The 16,015-nt window shown below is 36.8% G+C and overlaps 1 protein-coding gene across 4 annotated transcripts in view; it reads left to right on the forward strand.

Annotated features, from left to right (window-relative positions):
• LPGAT1 (lysophosphatidylglycerol acyltransferase 1) overlaps positions 1-16,015 on the forward strand; it is a 97,868-nt gene that overhangs the window by 61,536 nt on the left and 20,317 nt on the right. For all 4 annotated transcript variants that reach the window (XM_054563145.1, XM_054563143.1, XM_054563146.1 and 1 more), the window contains exon 6: positions 2,261-2,387. In XM_054563145.1, the coding sequence (XP_054419120.1) occupies positions 2,261-2,387 (127 nt within the window). The remainder of the gene's footprint in view (positions 1-2,260; positions 2,388-16,015) is intronic.

Genomic DNA, 16,015 nt, shown 5'->3' on the forward strand with positions numbered 1-16,015 from the left:
TGTTTTTAAAATACTGAGTATGTATTATTTTTATGGCCAGGAAATGGTAAACCACACTCAAAGATAGAACTGCGTATCTTGGAGATACCCTGCTGAATTGTGAAGATCTGCAGACAATATTAGTGCCAACAGCATGAAGACTGTTATGAGAAAGTTTAAGACACTATCAGAGTTTGGTGATAGAAGCTGAAAGAACCCCACTAGGCCTGTCTCCTTAGTAGCATTTTGCTATTTTTTAAAAAAATATATTCTTTAGACAGAATGAAAATAGCAGTGATAGGCCTCAGAAATAGATGTTTTCAAATGACAACAAGGACCAGACGTAGAGATAATGCCTGTGAGATTGCACTGAGTTTCCCTTTTATTTGTTTTTTTCTAAGCCGCTGCTTGGCAAGTCAGCTCTCTTCATCATCTATCGCAAAGACAAATTGAAAAAGTCTTTTAATAGAAAAGGAAAATTCAGAATAGCTTTGCCACTTGAGAGACACCGTGCAATGTCAGCCAAGCCAAAGCTTGAAGGCAAAGGGCTTCCAGATAGGATTTGCTGCACTAATTAAGACGGCTGTTTTTAAATAGTTTCCCTAGTCCATCCCCTTGATATTCTAGATCTCAAATAGAAGGACAGTTGTCATATTGATTACACAGTGGTGAAGAAAAATATTTTTCTTCCTTGGGAAAGAGACAATTTCTGCTTATAACCAAGGCAAAGTAGTTTATTATTTACCTTACCTTAGTTAAAATTTTTATTCTGTTTAGGAAAATATATAAATTCTAGAAAATTGTATACCTGAAAACCAGCTGTATTTGTATTCTACCATTTTTTCTTTATGTTTTGGTATTATGTACTTTATTTACTCTTCATATTAATTATTTAGTGTTTTATTCCAAACACACCATGTCTTTGTGTCTGTATTAATATGTAATCCATACACATATCAAAATTAAGTGATTAGGTTTTTTGGTTATTGTATTATTTAATAGACATTAAACAACTCTGGTGATTTTCCCCCTCCATGGTTTTATTATCAAAATTTTCAAGCATTCATAAAACTTGAAAAAATTTTACCGTTAATATCCATAGGCTGACCAGCTAGATCTGTAATTAACATTTTACTGTAATTTGCTTTATCATATCTCTCGCCATTCTTCTATCAATCCATTAGTTTTCTTCTTTTTTTTTTTTTAAATGCACCTCTCACAGTAAGTTACAGACATCAGTATACTTTACCCCTTAACGTTTCAGCATGTACTCCTTGGATAGCTTGTCAAAATGTGTTTTGTTACATAAACTCTGTTCCTTTAGCAGTATGTTATTTAAAACCATTTTTTTACTTATATATTTTATGGGCACTTTTCCCCCTTCAGGATGTTGTCTAAAATTTTTTAAGCATTTAAGGCCACTTTGTAATTATTTGACATACCAAAGTAATATGTCACTGATTCCTAATGCACAGTTGGATTTAACATTTTAAAATAAGTATTATTTTTTAGGGATCTCAAATATCTCAGATAAAGAATAGGCCATTACATGTTAAAGACTGGCTATCAGCATTCTGTGTAAAGGTTCCCCTCTCAATGCTTGCTCAACTTTGTACTCCATGCTGGCAATAAAAAACAGTACTTCCCCATTTCTCTCGCAACAGCAGTTACCTGCTGTACCAGCCAAGAGCAGACAGGTTTATCCCTTTCTTTGTATGTAACTCTTGCTACAAGGGGAGGAGTTTTCTGTTTTGTTTTAAACAAGACCAGCAACTGATGATCATGTGTGTCAATAAAATGCTTACTTTATTGCTTTACTCCCATGTTTATTAATGTCTCCCAAGCATCACATACCTTTGTGTTCATGTTCTGCTGTTATATTTCATGAATGTTCTTGTTTGGTTTTGAGATCTACTTTTAATTTTGTGATGTGATACCTTAGCTTCTGACTTTTCCATAAACCAGTTTTCGAATGATAAAATATACATGAGACTTTGATAGTGCGTAATTGTATTGAATACTTCAATGATACATGTTCAATAAATAATAGTGCTGCTATTTGTTCATTTGTTTGAAATTCATCTATTTTATAATAGGAAATGCTTAATTTCATTCTAAGTATATCACATAAAACAGTAACACCAAAGTTCATCCTGTTTTCTTAAAACAAAAGGTATACCAATATGCTTTATACTCCTCAAGTAACCTATACTATGTGAATTATTGTAAATAATATTAAAATTGATCCAATTTTAAGTTGTTTTTTTTCCTTTCATCTCAGGCAGCAAATCGAAAGGCCTCCAGTGGATAATAGATACAACCATAGCTTATCCCGAAGCTAAACCCATAGATATTCAAACCTGGATCCTTGGATACAGGAAACCGACAGTCACACATGTACATTACAGGTAAGAATTCTACATTAGTACTTAACATATATGTAACATAAAGTACCGTCTTAGGACAATGTGAATGTTTCCATATTAAATTTTTAATCAATAATGAAAATGGTTGCCTCAAAATTATGTTGAATTTTTCTTATGAAAATATCATTTGAAATAGTTCTTTTCATTGAGTAATAAAAGTCTCTAAAAATGACATTCTAGTAGCAATATGATTACTTGATTGTCTGAAACGCTTCTGTAAAAATAGAGGACAGACATCAAGGATAAATATATATTCATTTGTGTTAACTAGATTTGTCTTAATAGAAATAGGATTTGTTTATAAATCATTAGATCATGTAAGATTTTCTAAAGATTAAATGGATAACTTAACTCTGATTTACATTTTAAAATATTTAATATTTTAATGCTATGTCATTTGCATAAATAGCTGCAAAAGGTTTTATAAATATAGATTTCTTTTTTAAAAGAGTTTCATGTAAACATTTATAGATATTTATATCAAAGCATGATGCTGCCAAGTTCTGGATAGGTTTGATCACTCTATAATCCATTTATCTTTATTTCCTGGTCAAAGATCTCAACCTATGGCAACTAAGTTACAAAATGAGCAGTTAGTCCCAAGGAATATCAGAAAGGTCACAAAAGCCTTCAGTTCAAGAGGAAAACTACTCAAAGTACATACTCTTTGAGAATAGATAGGGAGCATATTTGTGAGCCATTATATGTGTAAACTATCATAGTTTTACAAGTATAAGTACAGAGTTGGAATAATTTGAAACATAAATTTTAAAACTTAAATATTGCTGTTTGGGTTTTTGACATGTGAGGGATGGCTATAAAATTATAGTTGATTCTGCTATGTGACTTACATTGCTGAATTATGAAGTTCATCCAAAAAGCAAGAAAGTAATTCTTTTTGATTTTAAAGTTTTTCTTTTTCAATCACAGTTGGCATACAATATTATATTAGTTTCAGGTGTACAACCTAGCGGTCAGACATTATGTAACTTCTAAATGATCATCCCAAAATCTCATACCCGTCTGACGCCATATATAAATAATTACTACAATATTATTGACTGTATTCTCTATGCTCTACTTTACATCCCCATGACTGTACACTAACTACCAATTTGTACTTTTCAATCCCTTCATCTTTTCCACCCATTCCTCTCAAAGCCCTCCCATCTGGTCACTATCAAAATGTTCTTTTTATATATGAGTCTATTTCTGTCCTGCTTGTTTGTTTATTTTGTGGTTTAGATTCAGTTGTTGATAGATGAATATTTATTGCCATTTTATTATTCATATTTTTTATATTTTTCTTCTTAAAGGAGACCCTTTAACATTTCTTGTAATACTGGTTTATTGGTAATGAACTCCTCTAGCTTTCTAGCTTTTTCTTGTCTGGGAAGCTCTTTATCTGCCCTTCAATTATAAATGACAGCTTTGCTGGGTAGAGTGATATTGGTTGTAGGTCTTTGCTTTTCATCACTTTGAATATATTTTGTCAGTCCCATCTGGCCTGCCAAGTTTCTGTTGAGAAATCAGCTTTAGGAATCCTAATGCAGATCTCAGGGAGGGTTTCAGCAGAATATTCATCAGCTTTCCAGGGGAGTTCTTTAATATGTTGATGTACCAAAATGAGCGCATAGGGGGACTGGGGTCATTTTCTGGTCAGTTTTACCTTCAAAGGAGTCACTGGAAAGGGACACCCCAGCAACGTCTACAATGTATAATCCATTTGCTCTTAAGTGTCCTTGTTTGGGAAAGAGAAGACCTTGGGTTTATTATCTGGCTGGCAATTGCTTGGCCAGTTTGTTCAGCTACTTGTCTCCATTTCCGCATTCCACTTCCCATGGACTTGTTCTAACTTCTTACTAACTGGCCTCACTTTCATTTGGGACACATTTCTTTTTCTCCTCATTTTGGCAGCCTCCCTGTGATTGTTTCTATGTGTTATGCAGACCTGCTACACCTCCCAGGGTTGGTAGAGTGGTCTTATGTAGTAGGACCCCTGTGTCGGCTGTGTGTACCCACCTGTTGTAGTTGATACTTGGTTGCTGTTGGCACATCAGTGGGAGGGATTTACCCCCAGGCACCCCAGCTGCAAGGATTGGCTGCAACCACTGAGGAAGATGCGCTGTGCTGGTGCCCACCCCACAGAGCAGGACTTAACTTCAGCAGGGCTCTGGTGCCTGCTGAGTTTGCCCCTTGAGTGTATTGCTTGTGGAAGTGGTTAGGTGGTTCTTTGATGCGGTCCAGAGCTGTCCACTGGGTGCACTGGCTCTGGGGCCTCCCAGGAGGTGCAGGCCAAGGTCACCCTCTGCCTGTGTTCTGCTCAGAGCTATCCGGCATGAACTACAAAGTGATCTGCAGATGGCTTCTCGTGTTGGATGTAGAGGTGCCCAGGAGAGGCCAAGCTGTGGACCAAGGTCAGCTGCTACTGGGGCTGGGGCTGCAGCCACGGCCACTTAGCTAGAGGTATGGGGCACACCAAGGCCAGATGCTGCTTGTTTGAGAGATTTTAAAAAAGTCCAAAGCATGAGCCAAGACAGGCCATTTGTATGGAGACCCCAGTGGAAACAGGTTGGGTTAGGCCTGTAAGCTGTATGGGTTGGGGTCTCAGGGAATCACCGGGGCAGGGCAAACAGTCTTTGCCAGGTTGATGGAGACCCATAATATGAGGCACACTTGCCGGTTTTGTAAGGATAGGGTCAGAAAGGAAGCAATGGCCTCTGCCAGCACTTATGTCTGGGAGAAAACTGCCTCTCCATCTCTCACCTGATGCCAGACAATTCAGTTCCTCCCCATATATCCCTGTTGCCCTTTGAACTGCTGCCCTAGCACTGGAGCTTAGAGTGAGTGAAGCCAAGATAAGTCTGTGTGCAAGCGCTTTAAGGGGAACTGCATGGAATTCCAGAAGCTCTCTGTTTCACTCAGCCACACTCCTCCCTGGTTTTTACAGACAGAAGTTATGGGACTTCTCTTTCTGGCACTGGAACTGTGGGCTGGGGGGCCAGGTGTGAGGCTGGGAATCTTTACTCCTCAGGGGGTGATCTCTGCAGTCAAGATAGCCCTCCCAATTTTTATCCGCCACATGTGGGTGTGGGAACAGCCTGGTCCACATCTCTGCCTCTCCTATCAGTCTCGATGTGGCTTCTTCTTTAAATCCGTAGCTGTAGGATTTCCATTTAGCCAGATTTTAGGTGATTCTGAATGATGGTGGTTCTGTAATTTAGTTGTAATTTTGATGTGGTTGTGGAAGGATATGAGTGCCTTACTTACCTCTGTGGCTATCCTGACCTGAAGCCCAAAAGTAATTCTAGATGTCTGTTTTGACTCCATTCCACATATGTTGTCCATTTTGCTTAAATTATTTAGCACTTATGATATACAAAGCAGTGTGCTGGGCTCTGGAATAATTTATCCAGCAACAGTTTTATTTTCACATATATCGAATATATTTAGCTTTCAGTAAGTTTTTAATTGTAATCTATAAAAGATGGTCAGTTCTAATACCCAAACCAGGAAGATGTGGCTATTGAATGTGTGTTTTGGACACATGTAGACTGTATCTGCATTGGATCTATGCAGACCTTCCTAGCATAGCATACCCAAAAAGAAGAAACAAGGAAGAAAGCATTAAATTATCTCATTGTTCATTGTAGTTGACCTTGCCTTTCTTTTTAAATCAATAAATACAAGAAATTTTAGCTTACAGATATTTAGAAGGGACCTTAGAAATTGAAATGTCCTGTTTTTTGTTGTTTGTTTGTTTGTTTTTTTAGCAAAATTATTTAACAGGAAAAAATGCAAGGCTTTTAAATTTACTTGAAGCAGAGATTCTTAACCCTGGGTCCTGTGGATGGCCTGAGAAAAAATTTTTGCTGAATCTCTATACAAAATTTTCTGTACGTTTGCAATTTTCTGCAGAGAAGTTTCTCTAAATACAGTAGGATTAAAAAAAAAGATTAAGAAACCCTGATTTAGGGATCATAACCAAATAATAGCTAGAAGATGAGGAGTGGTTAGTTTGATACCAAAAAATACCTCTATTAATAAAGTAGAAGCTTTTCAGAAATATATTTATTATAGAAACTTTATCATCAGACATAGAAATAATAAAATGGATTCTAATGTGTTAGATTAGCAGAAATTAAATTTTTATTTATAAACGCACACATCTATATCTATCTACCTATATCTATCTATCTATCTATCTATCTATCTATCTATCTATCTATCTATCTATCTCCTAGGAGTCTTGGGAGAAGTGAAGAGGTAGATTTTTCTTCCCAGAAATTTAATAGAGTGCATTGTCTAACCAATGTTAGGAAAAGGGAAGGACCTGTGCTCACATGGGAAAGGGAAAGCAAATGAAAGGGGCCAGAGAGACCGGACGTGTCCTGGTGTCTGGACAGTTTGGAGGATTTGCAAGAAGTTTGTGAGACGAGATGTGGGCCATGGTTGTAGCAACTCCCTGGATGTCTCCATCTGCCGTAGATTGATTAGGTCTCCTCCTGTGTTGTTCTAGGCCATCATGACATCCTGGGGGACAGGAAAGAAGATAGGTTTTGTTTGGGGGCAGTTTGCTGTTTTTAGGGTTGTTTTATTTTTTTAAATACTTCCAAGCTTTCTTAATTCTAAAATAATCTGTTTATTGCTTATCCTGGATTTCTCCTGCCAGGAATAACACCATTAAAATTAAAATAAATTTCAACAAACATATTATTCCTTATCCATTTTTTTTTATTTTCTCAGAAAGATTGGCTTTTGTTCATATTCTAGTTATTTGGTTATATTTTAAAATTTTAAACAAGGGTGAGATGTTTTCAATTATAATAAGAAATTTTAAAATACAGCATTAGAAATCATATATACACAAATGTGAATGATATAAATAACTTGGGTTAGATCTCTTTCTCTTTAAATGTGGGAAGGTTGGCAAGAAAAACAAAACAACATTGGTTGCCTAAAGTGGGGAATGGGTCCCCAGAGAGATAGAAAAAGGTAATCTGGAAATGATAAAATATCACTGAAAGATAGTAGTTTTGCTTAATTTGGGCTACCTTATCTTCACCTATAGGCAGATTTTAAAAATTATGCCTTGGCCAGGTGGCTCAGTTGGTTGGAGCATCATTCCATACATCAAAAGATTGTGGGTTCAATTCCCAGTCAGTGCACATGCCTATGTTGCAGGTTCAGTTCCCATTGGGGAGGCAACCAGTCGATGTTTCTCTCTCACATCGATGTTTCTCTCTCTCTCTCTCTCTCTCTCCCCCCCCCTCCCCCTTTCCTTTTTCTCTCTCTAAAATCAATTAAAAAACATCCATGGGTGAGCACTAAAAAAAAAGAAACTATTCGTAAATGTTTAACAACATTTAAACAACAAAATTGGCATAATTTATTTAACATTAACCAGCGGTTGGGCCATTTTTTATTTCTTTCATACATTTCTTTTTTATTGTTGGGAAGTATTGTCAAGGCTACAAACAATTCTGCTACCTGCGCCTCATTGGAGCACACTGACATGTGTAGGAGGTCTCGGAACAAGGAAAGCATTTTCCCCAGAGAATGACTCCAGTCACACTGTGTTAGTGAGAGGAAGTGCTCAGAAAACATCTGGCCTTTATTTAAATAGGAAAAGAATCATCTAGATTACCAGAATGTTCTAGATGTGTAAGGTTCTGTGCTGAAGCTTAGGAAAGAGCCTAAGAATGCAATAATTTATTTTAAATAAATTTCTTAAATTTTTTTTTCTTCTAATAGCAGTTTTCTGCATTGTCAATTCACTTCTTACTTCTTAGTCCTTTGCTGATTTTTAGGATTTTCAGAAGAGAGGAACCCTAAATATACATGGTATTGTATGCTGTGAAGTACTTTCCTAAACTACCACAAAAGTGAGAAAGTAAAAATTTGTGACAAGATTATATACTACATCCTATCTTACAAATAAGTAGTGTTGTTATCTTTCAAAAGTCATTTTTTAGCCAAGTGCTGGGAACTTATTTTTTTAGAAAATTTGTAGTAAGTGGTGACAAAGTACCCAGGACACATTACTAATTAAATCAATTGTCTGCATGGCTCCTCAGGCAGCCAGAGGTCCCTGGGCTTCAGTGAGTGCATTGTTTGAGCACTAAGTGATGTACTGATAAAAAAAAATATTACAGAACTACAAGGCATCTTACAAATATAACATACTATCATTAAGACATATGAAGTGTGTATGGAAGATTACTAAGTCCAGTATTAGAAAATGAGCATTCCCTGTAGATTGGATATAAGTCACTTACTACTTTAAGAGAAAAAATGTCCTTTCTTATTCCCAACTTGCCAATATTCTGTATTATTTAACTAGGGAAATATTTTTGATTAGTTTGTTTATTGGTCTTTTTCAAAAGTAAAGCTTGTTTCAAAACGGTAACTAAAGGTTTAGCTCTGAGAAACATTTGAAGGGAACAACTTTTCCCTCACCCCGTCCCTACCTTGTCACACTGGAAGGCAGCATCTTCCTATTAAAGATGTAATGGGCACGGTGTGCTGCTGTTAAGGAGTTAATTGGAAAATTAAACATAATTAGATTTTAATCACAGGGATACAGTGTTCATAAGGATGAAAGCAAATTAACCCCTGTCCTTCACATAAACGTCTGCTTTGCCCCAAATTAGGACAGTGAATTAGAGAAGCTGATCATATTATGCAGAAGGAGATTTTTTTTTAATCTCGAAAAATTATGCAACCATGAGTATATGGCATATAGATAAATTACCAAAAGCAGAGATGTTGCTTTCATGTCTAATTTGATTGGGACTTCGGTTACTTTGGAGAAGGCATTCAATTAGAGACTTTGGGCAAGAGTTTATTTTAAATTTTGAGGAGAAATTAACTCAGAAAAGTAACATTTAATGTTTTTTAAGAAAATATGCTCATTAGCAAGACTGGGCAAATGTTGCCCTGGCTGGTGTGGCTCAGTTGGTTGGAGCATCATCCCGCAAGCCCAAAGGTTGCGGGTTAGATTCCTGGTCAGGTCACATGCCTGGGTTGCAAGTTCAGTCCCCAGTTGGGACAAGTACAAGAGGCAACTGATCAGTGTTTCTCACATCAATGTTTCTCTCCCTCTCCCACGCCCTTCCTTCCCCTCTCTCTAAAATCAGTAAATATGTCCTTGGGTGTGGATTAAAAAAAGAAAAAAGAATGGGCAAATGTTAACATTTTGATATATTTGCCTCTGGACATTTTTTTATTAATAAAAGAAATAAAACATGTCTAGTAAAGTTCCCATTGTTCCCCTTCCCAGTTTCCTACCCTTTCCTCCTATCCTTGAAACCACTACCATCATAAATTTAGTGTGCATTCTTCCTGGCCTTTTAGTATACAGATATATTTATAATATTGTTTTGTGTGTTTTTAAAATTTTTTTAATTTATTGATTTGAGAGAGTGAGAGAGATAGAAACGTTTTGTTGTTCCATTTATTTATGCATTCACTGGCTGATTCTTACATGTGCACTGACTGGAGATCGAACCCACAGCCTTGGTGTATCGGGGTGGCCCTCTAACCAACTGAGCTACCCAGCCAGGGCCTGTTTTGTATGTTTTTAAAAATATATACAACCATACCTGGTATATCATCTTGCAATAGTTTTCCACTCTCTTATTTTCTAGACCTTTTCATTTTGACATTTATGGCTCTTTTTCATTCATTTGAACTATAAACACTGTTTATCTATTCTATTCCCATTATATGATTGTTCGATACTTACTTTCTCAGTCTTTTTACTATTATAATAAGTAATAGTGCAATGAACATTCTTAGGCCTTTTTCTCTAAGTATATACTTACGAAGGAGAGTTAAAGTGGGGTATTTGTGTGCCCAGCAGTGGAATTGCTAAATCATAGGGTGTATGCATTTTTACCTTTACTGGGTATAGTCGAATACTGTATTTTGCCATGTATAATGTGCATCCAAGTTTTTGGCCTAAACCTTCAGGGGGAAAAATCTTTTTGCTTTAATTTTTTAATTCAATTATCTATCTATCTATCTATTTATGTATTTATATTTAGAAACAAAACCAATTATAATATTCCAGGGTATTATTTTGCATATGGATATTGCTTTGCTTTCTAGAGTTACACTTTTAATGCATAAGCATTAATAAAAGAATTTAAAACATATACATACAGAATTAGTACTACCCATGTATAATGCACATCCTTATTTTTCTCTAAAAATTTGGGCAAAAAAAGTGCCTTATACATGGCGAAATATGGTAGTTCTCAAGTGGCTGTTATTGGGTTACAGTCTCATTAGCAGTATAAGAAGATATCACCTTTTCCTACATCTGTGTCAAAGTCATCACCTTTGATTTCCACAAATTTGATTAGTTTGAAATGATATGTCATTATTTAGGCCTTGAGTGTGATAATCCTACAATTGATATTAAAACGCACTGCTATGAAATAGAAGATTAGGCTAAGGTACCATCTTTATCAAAAAACTCAAGTAATCACTATCAGCAGCCTTCCCTGTTTGGAACATAACCTCCGTGAGAGCAGACACTTTGCCTGTCTTGCTGACAATTATTTTCCAGGACAGTGCTGGGATACAGCAGAAACGCAGTACTTACTGAATATGTGAATGCTAAAGTTCATGCTTTCTAGACATTCACTGTCCAATGGTAAAAGCTACTAGTCACATGTGGCTATCGAGCACTTAAAGTGTGGCTAGGCTGATAGGAGGTATGCTCTAAGTGTGAAATACACACTGTATTTCAGAAACTAGTACGAAATAGAAATGTAAAGTAAACCATTAATAATTTTTGTTGGTGACATGTTGAAATGATATTTTAGATTTGGGGCGTGGTTAAAGGATTAAATATCTTTCATGTTATTAGAGAAATAACAGAAGGCCAAGAAGCTCCACAATCTGCTCTCTGCAAGCTGGAGAATCAGGTAGCCAGTGGTGTAATTTAGTCTGAGTCCCAAGGTCTGAGAAGGGGTGGGGGGAGAGGAGGCAAGGGTGTTAAGTCCCTGTCTGAGTCTAAAAGCCCAAGAACCAGGGAAGCTGACCCGGTTGGTGTGGCTCAGTTGGTTGGGCATTGTCCTGCGAAGCGAAAGGCCTCTGCTTCGATTCAGGGTCAGAGCACATGCTTAGTTGCAGATTTGGTCCCTGGACAGGGTGCTTATGAGATGCAACCAATGGATGTTTCTCTCTCACATTGATGTTTCTCTCCCCCCAGCCCCTCTCTCTCTCCCCCTTCCCCTCTCTCTCAAAATAAATAAATGAAATCTTTTTTAAAAATGTAAAGAAAGCATCAGGAAAGCCGATGTCCTGGGGCATAAGATGGATGTTTTAGCTTAACCCACGCATAAGAGAGAGTGGGTCACCCATCTCCCATCTTCCCGTTCTGTTCAGGCTCTCAGTGGGCTGGACGGTGCTGCCAGTGCTGGTGAGGGGCCATCTTTACCCAGATTCGAATGCTAATCTCCCAGAGACCGTGTTTCACCAGCTGTCTGGGCCTCTGTTAGCCCGGTCAGACGGACACATGAAATTAACCATGGCAATAGTCTACACAGAGACACTGTGTGTGTTCATGGAGAGGAAGACTTAAAATTATAAAGTTGTCAGTTCTCCCAAATAAATCTCTAAATTTAACATAATTCCAATTACCTTATATTCAGGAGGACTGAGAATCAGAATCTGGGAGGGTTTTTCTGGAAACTTGACAAAATGATTTGAAAATTTATTTGAATAATTATAAATGAATAGCTAAGATAATATTGAAGGTGAATGAAACAGGAATTCTTCCTACCAGATACCAAGGCTCAATGTAATCAGAACAGTGTAGTATGAAGGCAGGGCCAGATCAATGAAAAGATTAGAAAATCCAAATTTATTTGGGAACTTGTATATGATTAAGTAGGTATCACATACCAGTGAAGAAAGAATGAACTGCTCAATAAATGAAATGGTTAGGGACCATTGCTTCTACATATGAGGGAACATAAAATTGAAATTTCACCCCTACCATATCCCCAAATAAATTTCAGATAGATTTTTTTATCTCAACATCAATAACAAGACTAAATTATTGAAAGAAAAATGCAGGAAACTCTTCAGTGTTCTCACAGTGGGGTAGACCTTCCTTATAAGACACAAAAATCATAAGTCATAAATCATGAAGGAAAAATACAGATTTGATGGCAACAAAATTAAAAACTGGAGTATGCAAAAGACACTATAAACAAAGTTAAGGTGTTTGAAGTGCACATAGCAAGGATTCATGTTGGGTATATATGTAAAGAGTTTCTACCGATCAATAATCATTGATATCAAGTATTGGTGAGGTTGTAGAAAAGTGAAACAAATTGGTACAGCCAATTTAAAGAACAATTTGGCAGTTTCTTAAGTACCTCCTCTATGACATAACAGTTCTACTTAGGACTACATATTCCAGATATTAGTACAGCATTTTTTGTAAGAGTAAAAAATTGGAAACAAATATCCATCAGTAGAGGAATGGCTAAATAAAAAAAGAATATACTCAGTAGAATTTTGTATCTGACTACTTGACATCTTCAATGGGGTGTGTAATAGTCATCTCTAAAATGAAACTGGGTTTTCCTAAAAATATATACTCCACATAGCTTTCCCCATCTAATTACCGATAGCAACTTCCATCCTTCCAGTTACTTGGATAGAAAACCTCCACGGAGGTGTCCTTGGCCTGTCTCTTCTCCCACATCTCAGTCAGAAAGTCCTTTTGGTTCTGTATCCAATATGTAGCTGGGTCTGACTACTTCTTTTCACCTTGGTCCTGGCCACCCTCACCTCCACCCAGCACGGAGATCACTGTATAACCGCCTAGTTGGTCACACTGTTTTCACTTTTGTCTCTCTTAGAGTCTGTTTCAAAATCTGTCAGATCATGTCAGTCTTAGGTTCAGAACCCCATCATGTCTTTACCCACCTTAAAAGCCAGGAGCCTTACAATGGTGTCTAGTGCTCTGCCTGACCTGCTCCTTCTCTCTGACCTTACCTTCTGCTGCTTCTTACTCATCACCCTTTGGGTCTCCTGGCTTTCTTACCATCCTTGAATGTTCCAATTATGTTCCTACCTCAGGTCTTCGTATTGGCTTTTTCCTCCTCAAAGAGTCTTCCCTTGGAAAACTGCAATGCGTAGCAATGAATTTGGGATGATTTTTTAATTATATATCTCATAGTTGGTAGTCATAAAGGTAGTGTTCAAAGTTCATCCCGTAGAGGTAGAGTCATTTCTTAGATTCCAGAATTAAGTTCTGAAAAAGAATAAACGAGAGAAAATATTAAGATGCGTATTTTTTACATATTAACATCGCTGAAATAAAGAGGTATCTTAAAATTAGTATAATGCAGTATTAGTTACAATTTAACTGGGTATTTAGCATGCAGCACCTCCAACAAACCAAAGTCCAAAAAGTGACTGCTCCCTCTCTCCTGCCCCCTCCCAAAAGGCTGGATGGTGGTGGCCATAGAGTTGGTGGTCACCCCGTGACTGTGAATATCCCTGGGGAAGGGATCTTACTTTTCACTGAACTACTTGGTTCTGTAATGGTCTGTGAATCAATTTTTAAAAAATTAACTGAAAAAAGAAATTGCACACAGAATTTAGAATTTTGGTTTAATAATCATTTGAATCATCGCAACTAAAGCATTTTTGTCAGATAGTTGTAAGAATTCACTTGGTTCACACACCACTTAAGAGACACTAAATAGACTTTACCCCTTTAGATCAAGGATATTGAAATACTCAAATTATATGGCCTAAGAGATTTTCATATTTTAGTGTTTTATCCATAATTTATTTTTAAATTTATTTTTATTGAAGTATACAAACAATATTGTATTAGTTTCAGGTATACAACATAGATTTGACATTTCTATACCTTACAGTGTAATCACCACAGTGTGTCTTGTAACCACCTGTTGCCAAAGTTATTACAATATTACTGTCTATTTTTCTTTTGCTGTACTTTATATTCCCATGCCTTATTTATTTGGTAACTGGAAGTCATACCTCTTACTCTCCTTCACCTTCTTCATCTGTCCCCCAGCCCGGTGGCAGCCACCAGTTTGCTCTCTGTGTCAGTGAGCCTGTTTCTGTTTTGTTTTGTTTTTTTATAGGTGAAATCATACGATATTTTTCCACTTTGCATTATACCTTCTAGGTCCATCCTGTTTTAGCCATAATTTAACAGTGAACTTTAAGAGGCTTACATTTCTCTAATAAAACTTTTTGGTGTAAAAGTTAGAATAATGTAGAATAAATGTAGTAAATATGAGTTATTCAGTGGAATGGGGACCAGATTTCAGGTCACCTTTCCCCAGTAGCCGTAACTAAAGTTGTTCACAGCTAAGCGGAGCACACGTAGCTGTATGCACTTAATGACACATGTTGAGAGGTTTACCACCCCCAGCCCCAGCCCCCAAGTGACTCATCTGGGAATGAGGTCATGAGATTGCCTCTTGAACTAAACGTAGCTTGCTTTCTTCCCCCTAGCATACGGAAACAGTGTCCTATCTTTAGTTTTTCTTGTGCTAGGACTTTTCTCTGTCACTGCTTATATTGCTCATTTCACCCCTACTCCTGCTGTCTAATAATTTGCTTCTTTCTGTCTGCTTTTCTTATCATCTCTTGTTTTCTATTCCTTTGCCTCTGTATCCTAGTTTTTTTCTGGAAAAGGCTGGACATTTTAGTCATCTGTCACTATTCAGAGCTTCCAGGTGGAAAATGCAAAGTTACACATTAAATTTAATCTTCAAGTTTTTAGTTCTGTTTGGCTGTTTTTGTTGATATTCACCACCTACAAGTTCTTTTTTCGTTTCTGCACTAGCAGGTTTTTTCCCCTTTCCTTCAAGAAAATAAAACATTTTCGTTTGCCACCATTCAGGGTGCTGGAGACGATAAATAACTGGTCCTAACTGAGGTTGACTCTGTTGGGGACCGAATTCTGTATTTTTGTCATGAAGTTGAAGATTTGAAAGAGGTGAATCATCATTTCAAATAAGATAAAAAAATCTCCATCCTCCAGTTAAAGGATATGCTTAATTTCTTCTCAGATGCTTATTAGAAGTCAAACGTGAAAGAATTTTTTATTGTTAACATTGTAAAGAACCAAGACTGTAACATAGAAATCTAATTTACTAGGTTATTTTCACCATATGAACCTGGACATGACAGGCTTGAGAACTGTGATGAGCTTCGCAGATGAAGAGCCGTCTCCCTACCTCCTCGGCCCTCTGCGGGTTCGCTGTGTCTTTTTCACTTATCTGTCTCTTTAGGGTCAGGTCCAATAAAATGACCGCCATTGGTCTTCAAAATCCACTTTTTTTTTTCTAAGTTAATTTCATTTTGTTGGAAATGTTGAAATTTTTAGAGTTTAAATTTTAATTGAATAATGGTTAAGAATAATTCTGACTGATGATCACTATTAAGAATTGGATTGAATCTGAGAAGTGGAGGGGCTAGATTTTTGTTTAACCCTTCGTTTAATATAAGGTGATATGTACACGCATACATACATCTGTTATGTGTGTATGTGTGTGCACACACAATCTCTAAGGGACTGACCGATTTATATAAATATA

The sequence above is a fragment of the Pteronotus mesoamericanus genome, unplaced genomic scaffold (assembly GCF_021234165.1).
Source record: "Pteronotus mesoamericanus isolate MK-2021 breed Mesoamerican mustached bat unplaced genomic scaffold, CSHL_Meso_final scaffold_705, whole genome shotgun sequence".
Classification (NCBI taxonomy): Eukaryota; Metazoa; Chordata; class Mammalia; order Chiroptera; family Mormoopidae; genus Pteronotus; species Pteronotus mesoamericanus.